We start from the raw sequence: 17,649 nt of genomic DNA, 5'->3' as shown, positions 1-17,649 counted from the left end.
ACTTTTTTGTGCAGTTTTCGTGCGTATTGCTTGCAAACTTTCTGCACACATATTTGCACAGTGTGGTTTAGGAACCACTGCACTACAACTATTGGGCCACTGGTACCCCGATACCAGAACCTGCATAATTTTACTCCAGACTGCAATGAAACACAGGATCTTGTAGATACACCCTTCACACTTTTAATAATAAATGATCAAAAGTTATATTTTACGTATTTCTTCCCCGAACTCTGGCTATTGAATTTGCTGGCAAGACAGTCGCACGTGACTTGCATTGTGATCTATGACTGTGATGCTGAAGTCCTGACATGTTGCTTGTCACAGTGCGACACCATTAACAATCATTAGATGTGTTATCACAATGCAACATTGCGTTCTTCACGCCGTGACCAACCCGTGCGGGTAATCAGCTGCGTGAAGGAGACCCAAGCCCCGTTCCGGACAGCAGAGACACTGAGCATTAACATGATTGATAATGATTTGTGCCTCTGTGACATTTTTGCTACAAAATCGCGGTGCCAACTTTTTATCTCACTGTGATTTTGTAGTAAAAAGATTACAGAGAGGCACAGAGCATTATCAATCATGTCAATGCTCCGTGTCTCTGCTGTCCGAAACGGGGCTTGGCTCTCTTTCACGCAGCAGATTACTAGCACGGCATCCGCTCGTGTGAAAGAGCCCTAAGAGACAACTAGCTTTATTCTGACACTCATCACTTTCTTCTCCAAAGTGCTTCACTTTCTTCTCCAATGTTGATTAAGCAATACCAAATCGATGGGTTTTGAGTTCATGCATAGCAATGTATTATGGCTCTGCACAACCTTTGTTATATGCTGCCCATAGAGGAGAATAAGCCCATAATTCAGCAGAGTATGGAGTGCATATACAGTGCTGCCCATAATTATTCATACCCCTGGCAAATTTTGACTTAAAGTTACTTTTATTCAACCAGCAAGTAATTTTTTGACGGGAAATGACATAGGTATCTCCCAAAAGATAATAAGACGATGTACCAGAGGCATTAATGTGGGAAAAAAACATTTCTCAGCTTTTATTTTACATTTGAGCAAAAAGTGTCCAGTCCAAAATTATTCATACCCTTCACAAACTGTCACAGTCTGCGGGAAAATCGAAAGTTCAATACCATTCCAAATAGTCCAAGCTGTTCTAAAGCATCCTAATTACCCTGATTAATGGGGAACATCTGTTTTAATCAACTCAACAGGTGAAAAACAGCAGCTCTCTGCAGTTGGTTTGTGGACAGTCATGGCTAAGACAAAGGAGCTCAGTGAGGACCAGCGGCTGCGCATTGTGGCTGCTCACAAGTCAGGAAAGGGCTTCAAGGCAATTTCTAAATGTTTTCAAGTTCCAGTGGCTACAGTGCAAAGTATTATTAAAAAATACAAGATGTTCCTCACTGTGGAAAGGACGTGGTCGGAAGCCAAAAGTGACACCTGTGCTGGCCAGGAGGATAGTTAGAGAGGTGAAAAAGAATCCAAGGATCACCACCAAGGCCATCCTGGTGAATCTGGGCTCTGCTGGTGGCAATGTCTCAAGGCAGACAATCCAACGGACACTGCACAATGCAGACCAAGGAGGACGCCACTTCTCCAGATAAGGCACACAAAAGCTCGCTTGGCCTTTGCAAAATCTCATCTGGACAAAGAAGAAGACTTCTGGTCTTCTGTGTTATGGTCAGATGAAACAAAAATGTAATTGTTTGGTCACAATGATGTTTCCTTCATTTGGCGTAAAAAAGGAGAAGCCTTCAACCCAAAGAACACCGTCCTCACTGTCAAACATGGTGGTGGGAACCTAATGCTTTGGGGGTGTTTTTCAGCCAATGGACCAGGGAACCTAATCACAGTAAACGGCACCATGAAAAAAGAGCAATACATGAGGATTCTCAATGACAACATCGGGCAGTCTGCAGAGAAACTTGGCCTTGGGCACCAGTGGACATTTCAGCATGACAATGACCCAAAACATACAGTAAAAGTGGTGAAGAAATGGTTAGCAGACAACAACATTAACGTTTTGGAGTGGCCCAGCCAGAGTCCAGACTTGAATCCAATTGAGAATCTGAAGATCAGGGTGATGGCAAGAAGACCCTCCAACCTGAAAGATTTGGAGCTCATTGCTAAAGATGAATGGGCAGAAATACCTGTGGAGACCTGCAAAAAGCTGGTCTGCAATTATAGGAAGCGTCTGATTGCTGTAATAGCCAATAAAGGCTTTTCTATTGATTATTGAGAAGGGTATGAATCATTTTGGACTGGACAATTTTTGCTCAAATGTAAATAAAAGCTGAGAAATGTTTTTTTCCACAATAATGCCTCTTGTTCATAGTCTTACTATCTTTTGGGAGACACCTATGTCATTTCCCGTCAGAAAATTACTTGCTGGTTGAATAAAAGTAACTTTAAGTCAAAATTTGCCAGGGGTATGAATAATTATGGGCAGCACTGTAGTTCTTAACTTGTAAGGACTCTAAGTTCTCATGCACACGGTGTCTGAACAGAGCAGCACGTAAAGAGTTTGTACCACGATAAGCTTCTATCCTATGAACAAGAATAAGTATCCGAACTCTGAGGTCCAATCACTGGGACCACGATCATGAGGATGATCCATTTATTTTCTATAACAATGCCAGAGATATCAGATCCCCTATTCTGTGGCTCCTATCTTGGCACAAAGCTTTTGACAAGATAAGTTAGTTATTACAATTCACCTACTTCTTCGGTTGCCGGCCTCTTGTTCAGGACTAAGGACTTTCCCAGTTCCACACAATCTGCGATCCTCTTGTTTCGGGTCTCAATTTCACTCTTTAATCCTTGATGGTAGCTTATTAGCATTTCCACGGAAGACACGTCTCTGGGAACATATGAAGATGGCAGTTATATGCTGGTACGTAAGTGTACAGCTTATTGAATCTCTAAAAAGATTTCCACCCAGAAACTGAAAATTGAGCTAAGGGTAGGCTTCTTCCTATCCCACAATATCCTCAGCAGCTGAGAGCCACAAAAAGTCTCTCTCCTTTTAGGGGTTCTCTTGAGAAGATATTGGCCATCTAGATATGACACAGAACCTGGTGGTCAGGCTCTCAGACCTGCTCCTTGGTACTTCGAAAAACTGACTCGTTCAGAAGGGTCTAGTAACCCAGTGAGGCAGAACAACCCAGTTCTCCATTTCTTCTAGTTGGCCAACACAACCACTGACGTTAAAGTGCCTCCAATATGTACTGCTACTAAACCAACGTCCCTTTTCTTGTGGAATTTCTACAGTTTGCCACCAATTGTCTACATACCTGGGCTTCTCTTCTGTGCCAATTTGGCAAATAACACTATCCATCCAAGAGATTAGGTCCCTCACGAGACCTAAGAACTTCATGCGATCACTGGTGGTAGTAATCTGCAGCCTGCAGTCTTCACATGAGGTTAGGAGCTCCTTCCAGGATCGCATAACTTCCTGCTCGCTGGTGACTATGGCTGCGGCATTTTCACCGGCGTAAACTGTTCGAAGCTGTGCAGCATTTTCCTGCAGCTGCCGTACCTGCCCATTGGAGAGAAGACTGACCATAAACCTTGACATTTATGCATATCAATGCCACTGGCAAATCCAGGGGAGGCGGGGGGGAAGCAACAGTGCAATTGCCCCCCGGAGCTGGCGGCGCGGCCCTGCTCAGAAGTGGGGAGCGGCGGCGGGGCACAGGTAGATGAGTGCTTCCGGACAGCGATACAGATGGCTGTGCTGAGGCAGGGGAGGGAGAAGTGTCCCTTTCCCTTCCTCTGATAGGCTGCAGGCATTAGGCCAGCAGCCTATCAGAGGCCGGCGCAGGCGGCACGATGACGTCATAGAAACATAGAATGTGTCAGCAGATAAGAGTCATTTGGCCCATCTAGTCTGCCCAACATGCTGAATACTATGAATAGCCCTTGGCCCAATCTTATATGAAGGATGGCCTTATGCCTATACCATGCATGCTTAAACTCCTTCACTGTATTTGCAGCTACCACTTCTGCAGGAAGGCTATTCCATGCATCCACTACTCTCTCAGTAAATTAATACTTCCTGATATTACTTTTAAACCTTTGCCCCTCTAATTTAAAACTATGTCCTCTTGTAGCAGTTTTTCTTCTTTTAAATATTCTCTCCTCTTTTACCTTGTTGATTCCCTTTATGTATTTAGCAGTTTCTATCATATCCCCTCTGTCTCGTCTTTCTTCCAAGCTATACATGTTAAGGTCCTTTAACCTTTCCTGGTAAGTTTTATCCTGTAATCCATGTACTAGTTTAGTAGCTCTTCTCTGAACTCTCTCCAAAGTATCAATATCCTTCTGGAGATATGGTCTCCAGTACTGAGCACAATACTCCAAATGAGGTCTCACTAGTGCTCTGTAGAGCGGCATGAGCACCTCCCTCTTTCTACTGGTAATGCCTCTCCCTATACACCCAAGCATTCTGCTAGCATTTCCTGCTGCTCTGTGACATTGTCTGCCTACCTTTAAGTCTTCTGAAATAATGACCCCCAAATCCCTTTCCTCAGATACTGAGGTTAGGACTGTATCACTGATTTTATATTCTGCTCTTCGGTTTTTACGTCCCAGGTGCATTATCTTGCTCTTATCAACATTAAATTTTAGTTGCCAGATTTTTGACCATTCCTCTAGTTTTCCTAAATCCTTTTCCATTTGGTGTATCCCTCCAGGAACATTAACCCTGTTACAAATCTTTGTGTCATCAGCAAAAAGACACACCTTACCATCGAGGCCTTCTGCAATTTCGCTGATGAAGATATTAAACAATATGGGTCCCAGAACAGACCCCTGAGGTACCCCACTGGTAACAAGACCATGGTCTGAATATACTCCATTGACTACAACCCTCTGTTGTCTGTTCCTCAGCCATTGCCCAATCCATTCAACAATATGGGAGTCCACGCACAAAGACTGCAATTTATTGATAAGCCTTCTATGTGGGACAGTATCAAAAGCCTTACTAAAGTCTAGATAAGCAATGTCTACCGCACCTCCGCAATCTATTATTTTAGTCACTCGATCAAAAAAATCTATAAGATTAGTTTGACATGATCTCCCTGAAGTAAACCCATGCTGTTTTTCATCTTTCAATCCATGGTATTTTAGATGTTCCACAATCCTCTCCTTAAGTATGGTTTCCATTAATTGCCCCACTATTGATGTCAGGCTTACTGGCCTATAGTTGCCTGATTTCTCCCTACTATCTTTCTTGTGAATGGGCACAACATTTGCTAATTTCCAATCTTCTGGGATGACTGAACAGTAGTATTCATTGAGGCAGTCAACTAGTTCTTTATGTTCTCCCATATACCTTCCTTCTTTTGTTTTTAATTTGTTAATTTCTTTTAGTTTCCGTTTTAGTTTCCTTTTTTCATTTATGTATCTGAAGAATGTCTTATCGCCTTTTTTCACTGACTGAGCTAATTTTTCTTCTGCCTGTGCTTTAAAAGCTCTTATAACTTGTTTGGCCTCTCTCTGCCTAATCTTATAAATTTGCCTGTCACCCTTGCTTTTTTTTTTTTTTTTATAATTACTAAATGCTATCTTTTTGTTTTTAATGATTTTGGACACTTCTGCTGTCATCGCGCCGCCTGAGCCGTACAGCGCGGTACACAGGCTGGAAGAGGCCTGCATCGCATCGCTGACATGGAGGTAAGTATAAGTGTTTTGTTTTTTGTTTTTTATATATACAATACAACTGGCACATTGGGAGGGGGGCTGTTATTACTGGCACATTGGGAGGGGGGCTGTTAGTACTGGCACATTGGGAGGGGGGCTGTTAGTACTGGCACATTGGGAGGGGGGCTGTTATTACTGGCACATTGGGAGGGGGGCTGATATTACTGGCACATTGGGGGGGACTGTTATTACTGGCACATTGGGGGGGCTGTTATTACTGGCACATGATGGGAGGGCTGTTATTACTGGCATATGATTGGGGGGGCTCTTATTACTGGCACATTATTGGGGGCACTTATTACTGGCACATTATTGAGGGCACTATAGGGGCATCTACTGAGGCCCCAAAGAAGGGGTATTTTATATGGGGGGCTCTGTACAGTAGAATTTTTTATTGGGACACATTATGGTGGGTACTATGGGGAAGGGGGGAGAGGAGTACTATGGGGTCATCTATGGGGGCACTAAGAAGGGGTATTTTATGCTTACAAATTATGGCAGACAATGAGGGCATCTACTGGGGCATTTTATACTGGTACATCATGGGGGGGCACTAGGAGGAAGGGGGGAGAGGAGCACTATGGGGGCATTTACTGGGGGCACTATATAGGGGTATTTTATACTGGCACATTGCACATTATGGGGGCACTATGGGGACATTAGCTCAACTGGGGGCATTATGTTGGGCTTTATTACTCCCCCACGGTATGACCCCCTAGTAGCAGCACCAGCCTCTCCCTGCTCTGCTATCCCTCTGCCCCTTCTCCAAATCCTTATTATGAAATCTTTCTCATTAGGATAAAACACAACATACAGTGAGGAACGGAAGTATTTGAACACCCTGCGATTTTGCAAGTTCTACCACTTAGAAATCATGGAGGGGTCTGAAATTCACATTGTAGGTGCATTCCCACTCTGAGATACAGAACAAAAAATAAAAAAAAGGAAATCACATTGTATAATTTTTAAAGAATGTATTTGTCTTGCACTGTTGAACATAAGTATTTGAACACCTGGGAAAATCAGTGTTAATATTTGGTACAGAAGCCTTTGTTTGCAAAACAGAGGTCAAACGTTTCCTGTAGTTCTTGACCAGGTTTGCACAAACTGCAACAGGGATTTTGGCCCACTCCTCCACACAGATTTCCTCTAGGTTTTGGGGCTGTCGCTGAGCAACACGGAGTTTCAGCTCTCTCCAAAGATGTTCTATTGGATTTAGGTCTGGAGACTGGCTAGACCACTCCAAAACCTTGATATGCTTCTTACGGAGCCACTCCTTGGTTATCCTGGCTGTGTGCTTCGGGTCATTGTCATGTTGGAAGACCCAGCCACGACCCATCTTCAATGCTCTGACTGAGGAAAGGAGGTTGTTGCTCAAAACCTCACAATAAATGGCCCCATTCATCCTCTCCTTAATATAGTGCATTCATCCTGTCCCCTTCGCAGACAAGCACCCCAAAGCATGATGTTACCACCCCCATGCTTCACAGTATGGATGGTGTTCTTTGGATGCAACTCATGCTTCTTTTTCCTCCAAACACGACGAGTGAAGTTTAGACCAAAAAGTTCTACTTTGGCCTCATCTGACCACATGACTTTCTCCCATGCCTCCTCTGGATCATCCATATAGTCATTGGATAACTTCAGACGGGCCTGGACATGTGATGACTTAATCAGGGGAACCTTCGGTGCAATGCATGATTTGAAACCATTACGGCGTAGTGTTCTACCGACAGTGACCTTTGAAACTGTGACCCCAGCTTTCTTCATGCCATTGCCCAGCTCTTCCCTTGTAGTTCTGGTCTGATTCCTCACCTTTCTTATCATCAGTGATACCCCACGAGGTGAGATCTTGCATGGAGCCCCAGTCCGAGGGAGACTGACAGTCGTCTTTAGCCTCTTCCATTTTCTAACAATTGCTCCAACAGTTGATCTATTTTCACCAAGCTGCTTGGCAATTGCCCGTAGCCCTTTTCAGCCTTGTGGAGGTCCACAATTTTGTCTCTGGTGACTTTTGACAGATCTTTGGTAGTAGTTGGCGTCTGACTGACTTTGGGGTGGACAGGTGTCTTTAAAGAGCTCATACAGATGCTACTAAGTTAGATTAATGAGTGGAGTAGAGGTGGACTTTTTAAAGGCACAGTAACAGGTCTTTGAGAGACAGAATTCTTGCTGTTTCTCAGGTGTTCAAATACTTATGTTCAACAGTGCAAGACAAATACATTCTTTAAAAATCATACAATTTGATCTCCTGAATTTTTTTTTTTATTCTGTCTCTCAGAGTGGGAATGCACCTACAATGTAAATTTCAGACCCCTCCATGATTTCTAAGTGGGAGAACTTGCAAAATCGCAGGGTGTTCAAATACTTCTGTTCCTCACTGTAAGCTCCACCGAGCCCCCGGCCAAAGTGTTGAAGTGGTGTCTGAGATCCCCAAGGGCCAAGCCAAGTAATTGTAAGTTTTCATGTGAAATATGTTTGTTATACACATATAGCAAACACTGTGCCACACAATATACCTCTACACTGTGTAGTCTGTTCTATAAGCTCCATTGTTTTGTGGCGGCGGACAGAAAATAATCTGGAAGTGCCCCTCCTGAGACCAGGCTCTGGATCCACCACTGATCAATGCATAAGATCTACTCTATATAGCGACCAAATTTGCCCTTTGTCCTTCCAGTAGTTAGATGCTTACTAAAAGCAAGAATGAAGCACGTATGCTGATATGAACTATATTAAGCTCACCTGAGTGACAAGGACCTGAATGTCATGTTCAAATGAACTAAGTATACGCTGCAAAGACCCAGCCGACAGCCGAGCTTCCTGCGCCTTCACCTCCGGCACCCTCTGCTTCTTCTCCTCCACCTGGGACAACACCTCTTTGCAGTCATTGAAGAACTTATGCAACTCGTGGGAAGCAGAAAGCATCTGGGCCCTCGTTTCCATCAATTCCAGTAGGTCCGCCCAGGCCTCATTCACTCCATCTTTCCATTCTGCTATTGTGGCTGCATCTGAGTGTCCATAGTCAATGAGCTCATCCACCATCTGATTGACCGCAGAGATGCGTTCCTGCCCAATGCTGCCTGTTTCGCTGACAAACTCTGTGAACTTTTCTTGAAGAAGCTGCAAAGAACAGACCATTAGAAACTTTAATGTTTGCAAATTAAAGGGAGAGCAATGACCTTTACAATGACCAGCTTGACTTGGACATTTGTGGGGTGGAGAGGTTTTCCACAGGAGTCTGTAAGCATGTAATAGGTAGGTGGGAGGCTTCTCTAGTTTGAATGAAAATACCTGACGGGCATACCCCTTTAATATGTAAGATTGGGCCAGTGTCAAATAGGTGCATGGACCTCCCTGTGTTTTAGTGGACCAGACTTTGATTATCTAGGAACTCTCTGGGGATGTAGGTTTGGTACACCAGAACCATGAGAGGTCTCCTGAAACCGGCCTTACATTAATTGCGACTTACCGTTACATGCTCATAATCTTGGCCCAGTTCTGGAGAACCCGCCACCACCTCCTTCTCTGCAATCCACTGCTCCAATTCATCCACCTCACGACTCAACTGGAAGAGCCAATACTGCTGCTCAAGACGTCCTTTTCTCTCCTCCACCAGGTCCTTCAGAGACACGTAGAGCCGATCAATCTGAGATTGACGCCTACTTATCTGCTCACTATGCAAGGACAGTAGTCAGTGCATTAGTTGGGAGCACAATACAGAGAGAGCACAGAGGTGACTTGAAAATAATCATACTGTAAAAGTCATCATGCAATATCATTCAGCAAAAGAGTGAATAAAACATTGTAAAAAGTAAGACACGAAGAGCTAAGTTGTGGTTCTTTCATCTGAACATAGGAGTCAACTATGGAGTGGCCCAGACATGCCAACGAAACCAATGGATGGTCCCAAAAAGGTCTTTCGTCCTATTTCATTTAGGGCCAGTTTTAAAAACGGCGCTCTCCCGCACACAGAATCAACAAAACATTCCTCAAGGAATTCCCGAATGTCATATGAATATAAACTTAGCTGGCAGTGGTGGGTCTCAATGGAGGACCCTTTTATGAGGCCAACAAGCCTTAACAGGGCACACACAAACACTGTCAGATTCAGATGTAGGTTTTTAGTGTGTGTTTTTTTTAAACCTTAGCTGCTGAGGTTAGCTGGAAGTCTATGGAAAATATGAAATCAAGGACACACAAGCAGTTTTTACAAATTAGTGGTATTTTTGTGCCTTGTTGAAGCAATTGCGTTTTTAATTTTTTTTCAGGCGTCTTCCCATCTCCTCTATAGCTAAAAAAGGCCATACACACATAAAAAAAACAAAAAAAAAACAAGCTCCACTATAAAAACCGCAAGTGATTTCTATGGTAAAAAAAAATGTTGGAGGAAATGTGTGTGTGAAGGAGCCATTAGGGCAGTTTTATTGCAAATTAATATCACGTGCTTCACGCGTACAAGCCATACAGCCGAAAATGTATCATGAAACCGCAGTAATTCACAGTAGGGCCACATGGAGTTTTGGCAGGCGACACACTAGCAGTATGGAGGTATGTAGTAAGACGGGTGTCTATAATGTCTTAATGAAAAAATCTCACTGGTGTACCATGTGCCAGAACAAAGGTAGCTGGTGTACATTTCTGGCAACAATATGTATGCCGGTGTGCCGGCGGTCCTGCCTGTGACCCACCCTCTTTTTGCGACAATGGCGAGGAGAAAAATGTCAAAAAGTTGCAAATTGTGGTGCAAAACGTCATGTACAAGCTTGATCCGTAAAACACTACGGTCGTCTGAATGGGGCAGGAATGGATGCGGAGAGCACACTATGTGCTCTCCGCATCTGCATTTCCGGAACGCGGCCCTCAACCTCTGGGCCACGGCTCCGCCAAAAAAAAGAACATGTACTATTCTTGTCCGCAATTGCGGACAAGAATAGGCAGTTCTGTGGGGGGTGCCCGGCCGGGTGTTTTGCGGATCCCCAATACACCACGGACGTGTGAATGGACTATAATTGTGAGCCAAAATCGGGTGCAGGTTAGAAACACAGAACAGGTGCAGATCTTTTCATTATACCTTATCTCTGTGTAGCCTCCACTCCTGGTTTTGGCTCGCAATCACTGATGTGAACTAGGCCTAATATGACACACTCCAGGTTTTATGATCAGATATTTCAAGATATTTAATGGCGGCCATATAATATGTAGGGGAGATTGTCACACTCTCACCTGTCGGGGTGCGCCAGATCTAGGAGGCTGCGACACTGCCGAGACAACTGAGCTATGGTCTCCTCATAGTTCTCAATGGTTTGCTCCACCATGAGGTGCTTTTTCAGAAGATGTAATGTGCTCTGCTCATCCTGTTAGAGAGGAATGGTTGTGTTATATATTAGTTATTAGAGAAAACGACAGATCTAAATGTCCATCTTTCAACAACAACTTCTAAATCTACAAAAGTTAAAAACTGTCTGCTGATAGAGGTCACCGCTCAGTTCTCCTCACTCAAAAGCTCCAAATCCCCTGCATAGACATGGATTTAAAATTCTGTCTGCCTGCAGCCACCAATAGGGGGAGCTTCAGTTATTCACTGAGGCAGAGTAACTAATCCTACAGATTTACTAATCCTATAGATGGAGTAAATTTAGAGCGGGTCTATAGATTTTGCACCAAAATTCTGGTGCAATTCTGGCAGACAGTATTGCAAATTAAGTAACACCCGCTTACCGAGCAAGCCTCAAAGGCGGAGATATCAAGACTGGCGCTTTCTGCTCCTGTCTCGATATCCCCTGGGCTCCCGTAGGATGCGCGTAATGTATGATAAGGCGTACACTCATCATAAATTTCCCGCATCCTCCTGCAGTCCATGTGCCTAACCAGAAATCTACGACATTGCTGAGGTGCCGTAGATTTCTGTCTTCGTTTACTCCAGAAAACTGGCATAAATGAAGAGAAAATTTGTCGCTGCGTCTGGCCATGACCCCTTCAACGCCCTTGCCAAACCCCCTTTTAGAAAAGTGGCGAGGACGGCAAAAAAGGGGAGATGCAACTATTTTTGAAGAAGTCACAGTTAAAAAAATAAAATTGCCCCTGCAACTTTTTAACACCACTTTTCAGGCGCAAAAGGAATGATAAATCTCCCCCAAAGTGTCTAAAACACTTAGTAAATGTGCAGCTTGGCATGCACTCCAGAATTCTAGAGCATCTGCATAAGTAAATCTCCTTCAATAGAAGATATAAATGATGTGGCGCACAGGAGGAACCAGAGATCATATGAGGTGCTCTCAGTAGAGTAGGTTCACCCTATCTACTCAACTAACTAGCAATGAGAACAGAAGGAACTGGGCACTCTCAGATATCTCGCCCAATACTGAATTTATTTATAAGATAAACCTAGTACTACCCAATGGGTGGACTAAAAACAATATAATATCGGCTAGAGCATAAAAATCGAGGACATCTACAATAGAATAAAATTACACAAAATCAATAATAAAATCGCTGAATACAAAACAAAGTGCATATACTGATGTCTCTGACTTGAGCAATAGTAGAACAGCATACACATATAGCAGCAATCAATAGTGTACAATAAAAGATCTCGAGATCCTAAGGATCGATGCTTATTCGAATATAGGTATGAGCATAAAGGTAAGTGTCTTAATCCAATAAGAATCGATGTTTGATAGAAGGATGGTTAATAAGAACTCAATCGCATAGGAAAACTTTTGTTTAGTTCTTCCCCAACAAGCAGTACTAGCGGCGTCCCGCTATGTTGAAGTCTCAGCGGCGTCCCGCTATGTTGAAGTCTCAGCGGCGTCCCGCTATGTTGAAGTCTCAGCGGCGTCCCGCTATGTTGAAGTCTCAGCGGCGTCCCGCTATGTTGAAGTCTCAGCGGCGTCCCGCTATGTTGAAGTCTCAGCGGTGTCCTGCTGAAATAATTACACATATAGTAATTCACTGTGTGTTCCCAACACACATAAGCCGGCATAAAAAATCGAACGATCTTACCATTTGATGGAGCAAGTGCCCAAAAATTGCTCTGGACGTTGGTCTTTGAGTGTAGTCGACCGTAGTCTTACGAACTTCTTCCGCCTAAACTCCCACGCCGGCGACTTGTTTGCACGTGGACCTCGACAATTGTCCACGGTCTCTAGTTCAGCAAGATTTCAGCCACCTAACGTGCGGCAGACGGATGTTGGCGAAGCATAGGGTGGGGGCCTGAATGCAGAGTTAGACATCAGGTGGGCACCCCTTGCCGAAGGTTAACCTTGCCAGGTATTTTTTTGTAAGGGGCCCCCACCCTATGCTTCGCCAACATCTTTGCTAAGAAGTTCTTCCAAACTACAATACACAGACTTACGTTCAGATGGGATATAATGTTTTAAAAAAAAATCTGTTTTGGGATGTATAATATATTTAATGATATAATATACCACTATTTGGAGGAAGGATTATTGAGATCGATCTATTTAGCCATTTATACACAAAATCTCAACAATACCACACCGGATCCGATACGTTTTGTATACCAATTGAAAGAACAACTAAGTCTATGTAACTGTATGTTGGGATTTTAAGGTACAATATTGCTTTGGCATTTTTTTGACTGGTTTTATTATTCCTTCTATATTTCTTTATTTTACGGTGAAGATTAATTAGATGGTTATATGTATTCATATTTGTATACTGATGTCTAAGTTATTATTTACATATAGCAGTATTTACCATATTTGAGTAAAGGATCGATACAAAAACTACTAACTGGTTCTGACAACAAAAAGATCCAGACAAGGCTTTGTATGACATCACAACCCCTATAAAAGAGGGGCATTCTGGGGGGACTTGCAACCACTGAGGAAGGGGTTTTTCAATACCCCGAAACGCGTCTGTTTTTAATCCCCCAAAGGACCACTTGCTAAGTGTGATGAAGAAAAACCTATGCGAAAGTGCCCATTTAATACCGTCTGCCGCATGTTAGGTGGCTGAAATCTTGCCGAACTAGAGACTGTGGACAATTGTCGAGGTCCACGTGCAAACAAGTCGCCGGCGTGGGAGTTTAGACGGAAGAAGTTCGTAAGACTACGGTCGACTACCATCAAAGCAAATTTTGGGCACTTGCTCCATCGAATGGTAAGATCGTTCGATTTTTTTATGCCGGCTTATGTGTGTTGGGAACACACAGTGAATTATTTCAGCGGGACACCGCTGAGACTTCAACATAGCGGGACGCGGCTGAGACTTCAACATAGCGGGACGCCGCTAGTACTGCTTGTTGGGGAAGAACTAAACAAAAGTTTTCCTATGCGATTGAGTTCTTATTAACCATCCTTCTATCAAACATCGATTCTTATTGGATTAAGACACTTACCTTTATGCTCATACCTATATTCGAATAAGCATCGATCCTTAGGATCTCGAGATCTTTTATTGTACACTATTGATTGCTGCTATATGTGTATGCTGTTCTACTATTGCTCAAGTCAGAGACATCAGTATATGCACTTTGTTTTGTATTCAGCGATTTTATTATCGATTTTATTGTGTTATTTTATTCTATTGTAGATGTCCCAGATTTTTATGCTCTAGCCGATATTATATTGTTTTTAGTCTACCCCTCCATTGGGTAGTACTAGGTTTATCTCATAAATAAATTCAGTATTGGTCGAGATATCTGAGAGTGCCCAGTTCCTTGTGTTCTCAAAGCTCCTTCAATGTTGATGAGCGGCAGAGGTCATTAGGGTTTCCTCTCCCTGGAGTCCCAGAATGACCTCTAAAAGCCAACATAGAGGCTGCAATGTTAAAGTATCTTCTTAGAAGATGAACTGATATTGGATAGCTGGAGGAAAGCCAAACACAGAGAGTTATCCTCATAAGATTATTACGGTACGGCTACATGGGGCACTTATGTGGCGGTTGGGATGTGGCCACCCTGCAGCAGAGTACAGTGCGGCACTATGAGCCACGGCAGAATCATATTAACTAATTAGAAAAACATAGTTTATTCTGTTTATTAATAATGGCCACTCGGTTTTGCAGGTTAAGCCTCATTCACATGTCAGTGTTCCACATGTGTGCTTCACATGTTCTCCATGTACCCATTCATTTTAATGTGTGTATTCACACATCAGGTTTTTTTTACCACGGTCCGTGTTTTTAGCACGGTAGCATGCTCTGTTTTGTCCATGTTCACGGATCCATCACGCCCATTATAGTCTACAGGTCTGTGTAAACCACAGATGCAACATGAATGCAATCTGTGTTTCATCTGGATCATTAGGAAGAGATGCTTTGAAAATTATTTTTGGGCCGTGCCATGTGAGTGAAACACGGATGACACACGGACAGCAAAAAATGGACACATGGACCAAACACGGATCCTTTACAGACATCTTTACGGAGGCATCACTGACCACCTTTTCACGGATTTGAGCACAGACGTGTGAATGAGGCTTTACTGTGGGATCATTGACAATGAAGACTGAATAAACATGTGGCCGTACCCCTAGTAACAAGTTCTCACCTTTCCCTTCTCGTCATTCATCAGGAGAAGCTCTTGTTCGCTTAACCAGGTCTCCACTTCTCCCACATCAAAGTAATACTGCTGCACCTGGTAGTTGATGTCCAGAAGCTGCTGCCGCCTCTCCGTCTCCTCCCGCAGCATGTCCCACATCTCCCGCATGCTCTCAAACCCAATGCGGACCCCTTCTGCCTCCGGAGTCCGAATGCTGGCAATGGCACCTGCCCGCTCTAAGATGTCGTCCACGCGGGGGGAATGTACCTGGATCTCTCTCCTCAAGTTCTGATAAAGTGAAAATGCAGGAGCAGAGATTGGAGCCGGAAAAGTCAATGAAGCATAAACAGCTAGTTAGAAACCTGCGATAGGACATTTTCTCTTTTTTGAAGGGGACTGCAACTTGTTTAGTGACTGTAGTCGAATCTAAACATTTTTTTGATGTGATCAAAGGGACTGGGGATTCTTGTTTATGGCATATCTAGCCTTTCATATGGTTGTGCCTGTCTCAGCTCTGTTCACTTGAATGATGCCGAGCAGCAGCAGAGTGCAGCAACCTCTCTGTTCTGACCCCTGAGACATTCAGCAGGAAGCCGCATGCTCTGCAATGTATCCGTACTTACGGCTGTGCCTGGTCAATCACACAGTGATGGCTTATTTTTAGAAATATTGGGATGCTGGAATTGGAACCCCCCCCCCCTCGAAATTCCGCCATAGTTTTATGGGTTTCATTTTTACGGCACTCCTTATACAGTGTGAGGGCAAATTTTTTGAGAGGCGATCTGTTTTTATTGATGCCATTTTAGGGTACGTTTGACTTTTTGAAATTGGCGATACTAGTGATCTTTATTTTTTTAAATAGGGAAAGGAGGTTAATTTGAATATATAGATAGATATTCACACACACCTTTTTTCCACTTATTAATTCCCTCTAGGAGACTTCAGGGTGCGATTCTCTGATCCCTTCTCCCATAGACTGCAATGATTTAACACTGAAGCCTATGTAAGATTCAGTACACTCCTATCGCAAAAGAACTTCACTATGGCAGGCTTCGGAGCCTTCAGAAGGCCCAAGGCTTTCATAGCAACCTCTGTTTCCATGTGGGAAAGCAGCTCGGTGCCCAGGAGCGCAGCGCAATTGACCACAGCATCTGACGGGTGAAAAGTCCATGATGGGGGTTATAAATGTCTAAAACATGTACACCAAGTCTTGTGAAAGGGTTAAAGAGCCTGATCATTGGCCCATGTAAAATTCCTTAACCTATATGTTTACATTTCCCATTATGTTGCTTTGCAAGCTCTTAATCAACTTCAGAATCTGCTTGGAGTCATGCCATCAATTCCACTATTCATACTGGAGATGGTATAGGGACTCACCTGGTTTTTCTTGATAAGCTGCTGCACGGTCTGTAAGTTACTTCCATGATCTTTGGACGTTGCGAGAGGAAGCCTTTCCTGTACCCAGGTCTGTCAGAGATAGAATGCAGATAAGTAATTCATGATTGACAATACTTCCATACAGTAGAGACATAGCTTGAAGGTCTAGGGCCCAGTTACAAATGTTACCCCACCACCTAACCAGTTAGTTCTTTAGTAGCATGACGTCAGTCCACTGCTGTTTTTAGGTGGTGATGAAGACTGCAACGTCTGCCTTACTTCTAGCTAAACCGCTATACAGTATGAAGCTTTAGCACTGACGTTCAGAAAAAAACCATGCCAACAGTGATGTACTTACAATTTCATCCTCCAGGTCCCGGGTGACTTGATGCACCTCCTTAGAGGCCAGAAGAATGCGTCTTCGTTCTTTCAAGGGCTCGATCAAACGCACAATCCTAGTTCCAACCTCATTCTGCTTTTCATCCACAGCCTCCTGGCTCACCACATCCAGGGGGAGAGAGGCAATCTGTGCTTGCAGCTCTCCAACCTCTTTGTACCATTCCTCCATTTGTGACTCCATCGTCTGCATTAAAGGAGGAAATTCAGAGACACAGGATTTCCGGGTCAGCTTTATAGTTTTTAATACAATAAGAAGTATTCTCAAAATTGTAAGGCTCTTGTCAACAGAGCAATTTTAGACTGTGAAGCACATTCTCATGAAGTAAATCAGAGAGCGTCAAGAAGTGAAGCACATTCTCATGGAGTAAATCAGGGAGCGTCCAGAAGCGAAGCACATTCTTATGGAGTACCCCTGGTAGCTTCAGGAAGCGAAGCACATTCTTATGGAGTACCCCTGGTAGCTTCAGGAAGCGAAGCACATTCTTATGGAGTAACCCTGGTAGCTTCAGGAAGCGAAGCACATTCTTATGGTGTAACCCTGGTAGCTTCAGGAAGCGAAGCACATTCTTATGGAGTAACCTTGGTAGCTTCAGGAAGAAAACCACATTCTTATAGAGTAACCCTGGTAGCTTCAGGAAGTAAAGC

General features: G+C 43.6%; 1 protein-coding gene across 1 annotated transcript in view; it reads right to left on the bottom strand.

Annotated features, from left to right (window-relative positions):
- The window catches only part of SPTBN4 (spectrin beta, non-erythrocytic 4), a 98,262-nt gene that overhangs the window by 17,786 nt on the left and 62,827 nt on the right, over nucleotides 1–17,649 (bottom strand). The window contains exons 22-29 of the mRNA XM_044274826.1: nucleotides 16,964–17,188; nucleotides 16,606–16,695; nucleotides 15,238–15,516; nucleotides 10,947–11,077; nucleotides 9,193–9,397; nucleotides 8,466–8,843; nucleotides 3,311–3,555; nucleotides 2,739–2,877 (exon numbers count right to left, since the gene is read on the bottom strand). Coding sequence (XP_044130761.1) covers nucleotides 2,739–2,877; nucleotides 3,311–3,555; nucleotides 8,466–8,843; nucleotides 9,193–9,397; nucleotides 10,947–11,077; nucleotides 15,238–15,516; nucleotides 16,606–16,695; nucleotides 16,964–17,188 — 1,692 coding nt within the window. The remainder of the gene's footprint in view (nucleotides 1–2,738; nucleotides 2,878–3,310; nucleotides 3,556–8,465; nucleotides 8,844–9,192; nucleotides 9,398–10,946; nucleotides 11,078–15,237; nucleotides 15,517–16,605; nucleotides 16,696–16,963; nucleotides 17,189–17,649) is intronic.

Source organism: Bufo gargarizans, unplaced genomic scaffold (assembly GCF_014858855.1).
Source record: "Bufo gargarizans isolate SCDJY-AF-19 unplaced genomic scaffold, ASM1485885v1 original_scaffold_2086_pilon, whole genome shotgun sequence".
Classification (NCBI taxonomy): domain Eukaryota; kingdom Metazoa; phylum Chordata; class Amphibia; order Anura; family Bufonidae; genus Bufo; species Bufo gargarizans.
This window is presented reverse-complemented; position numbering and strand designations above follow the sequence as displayed.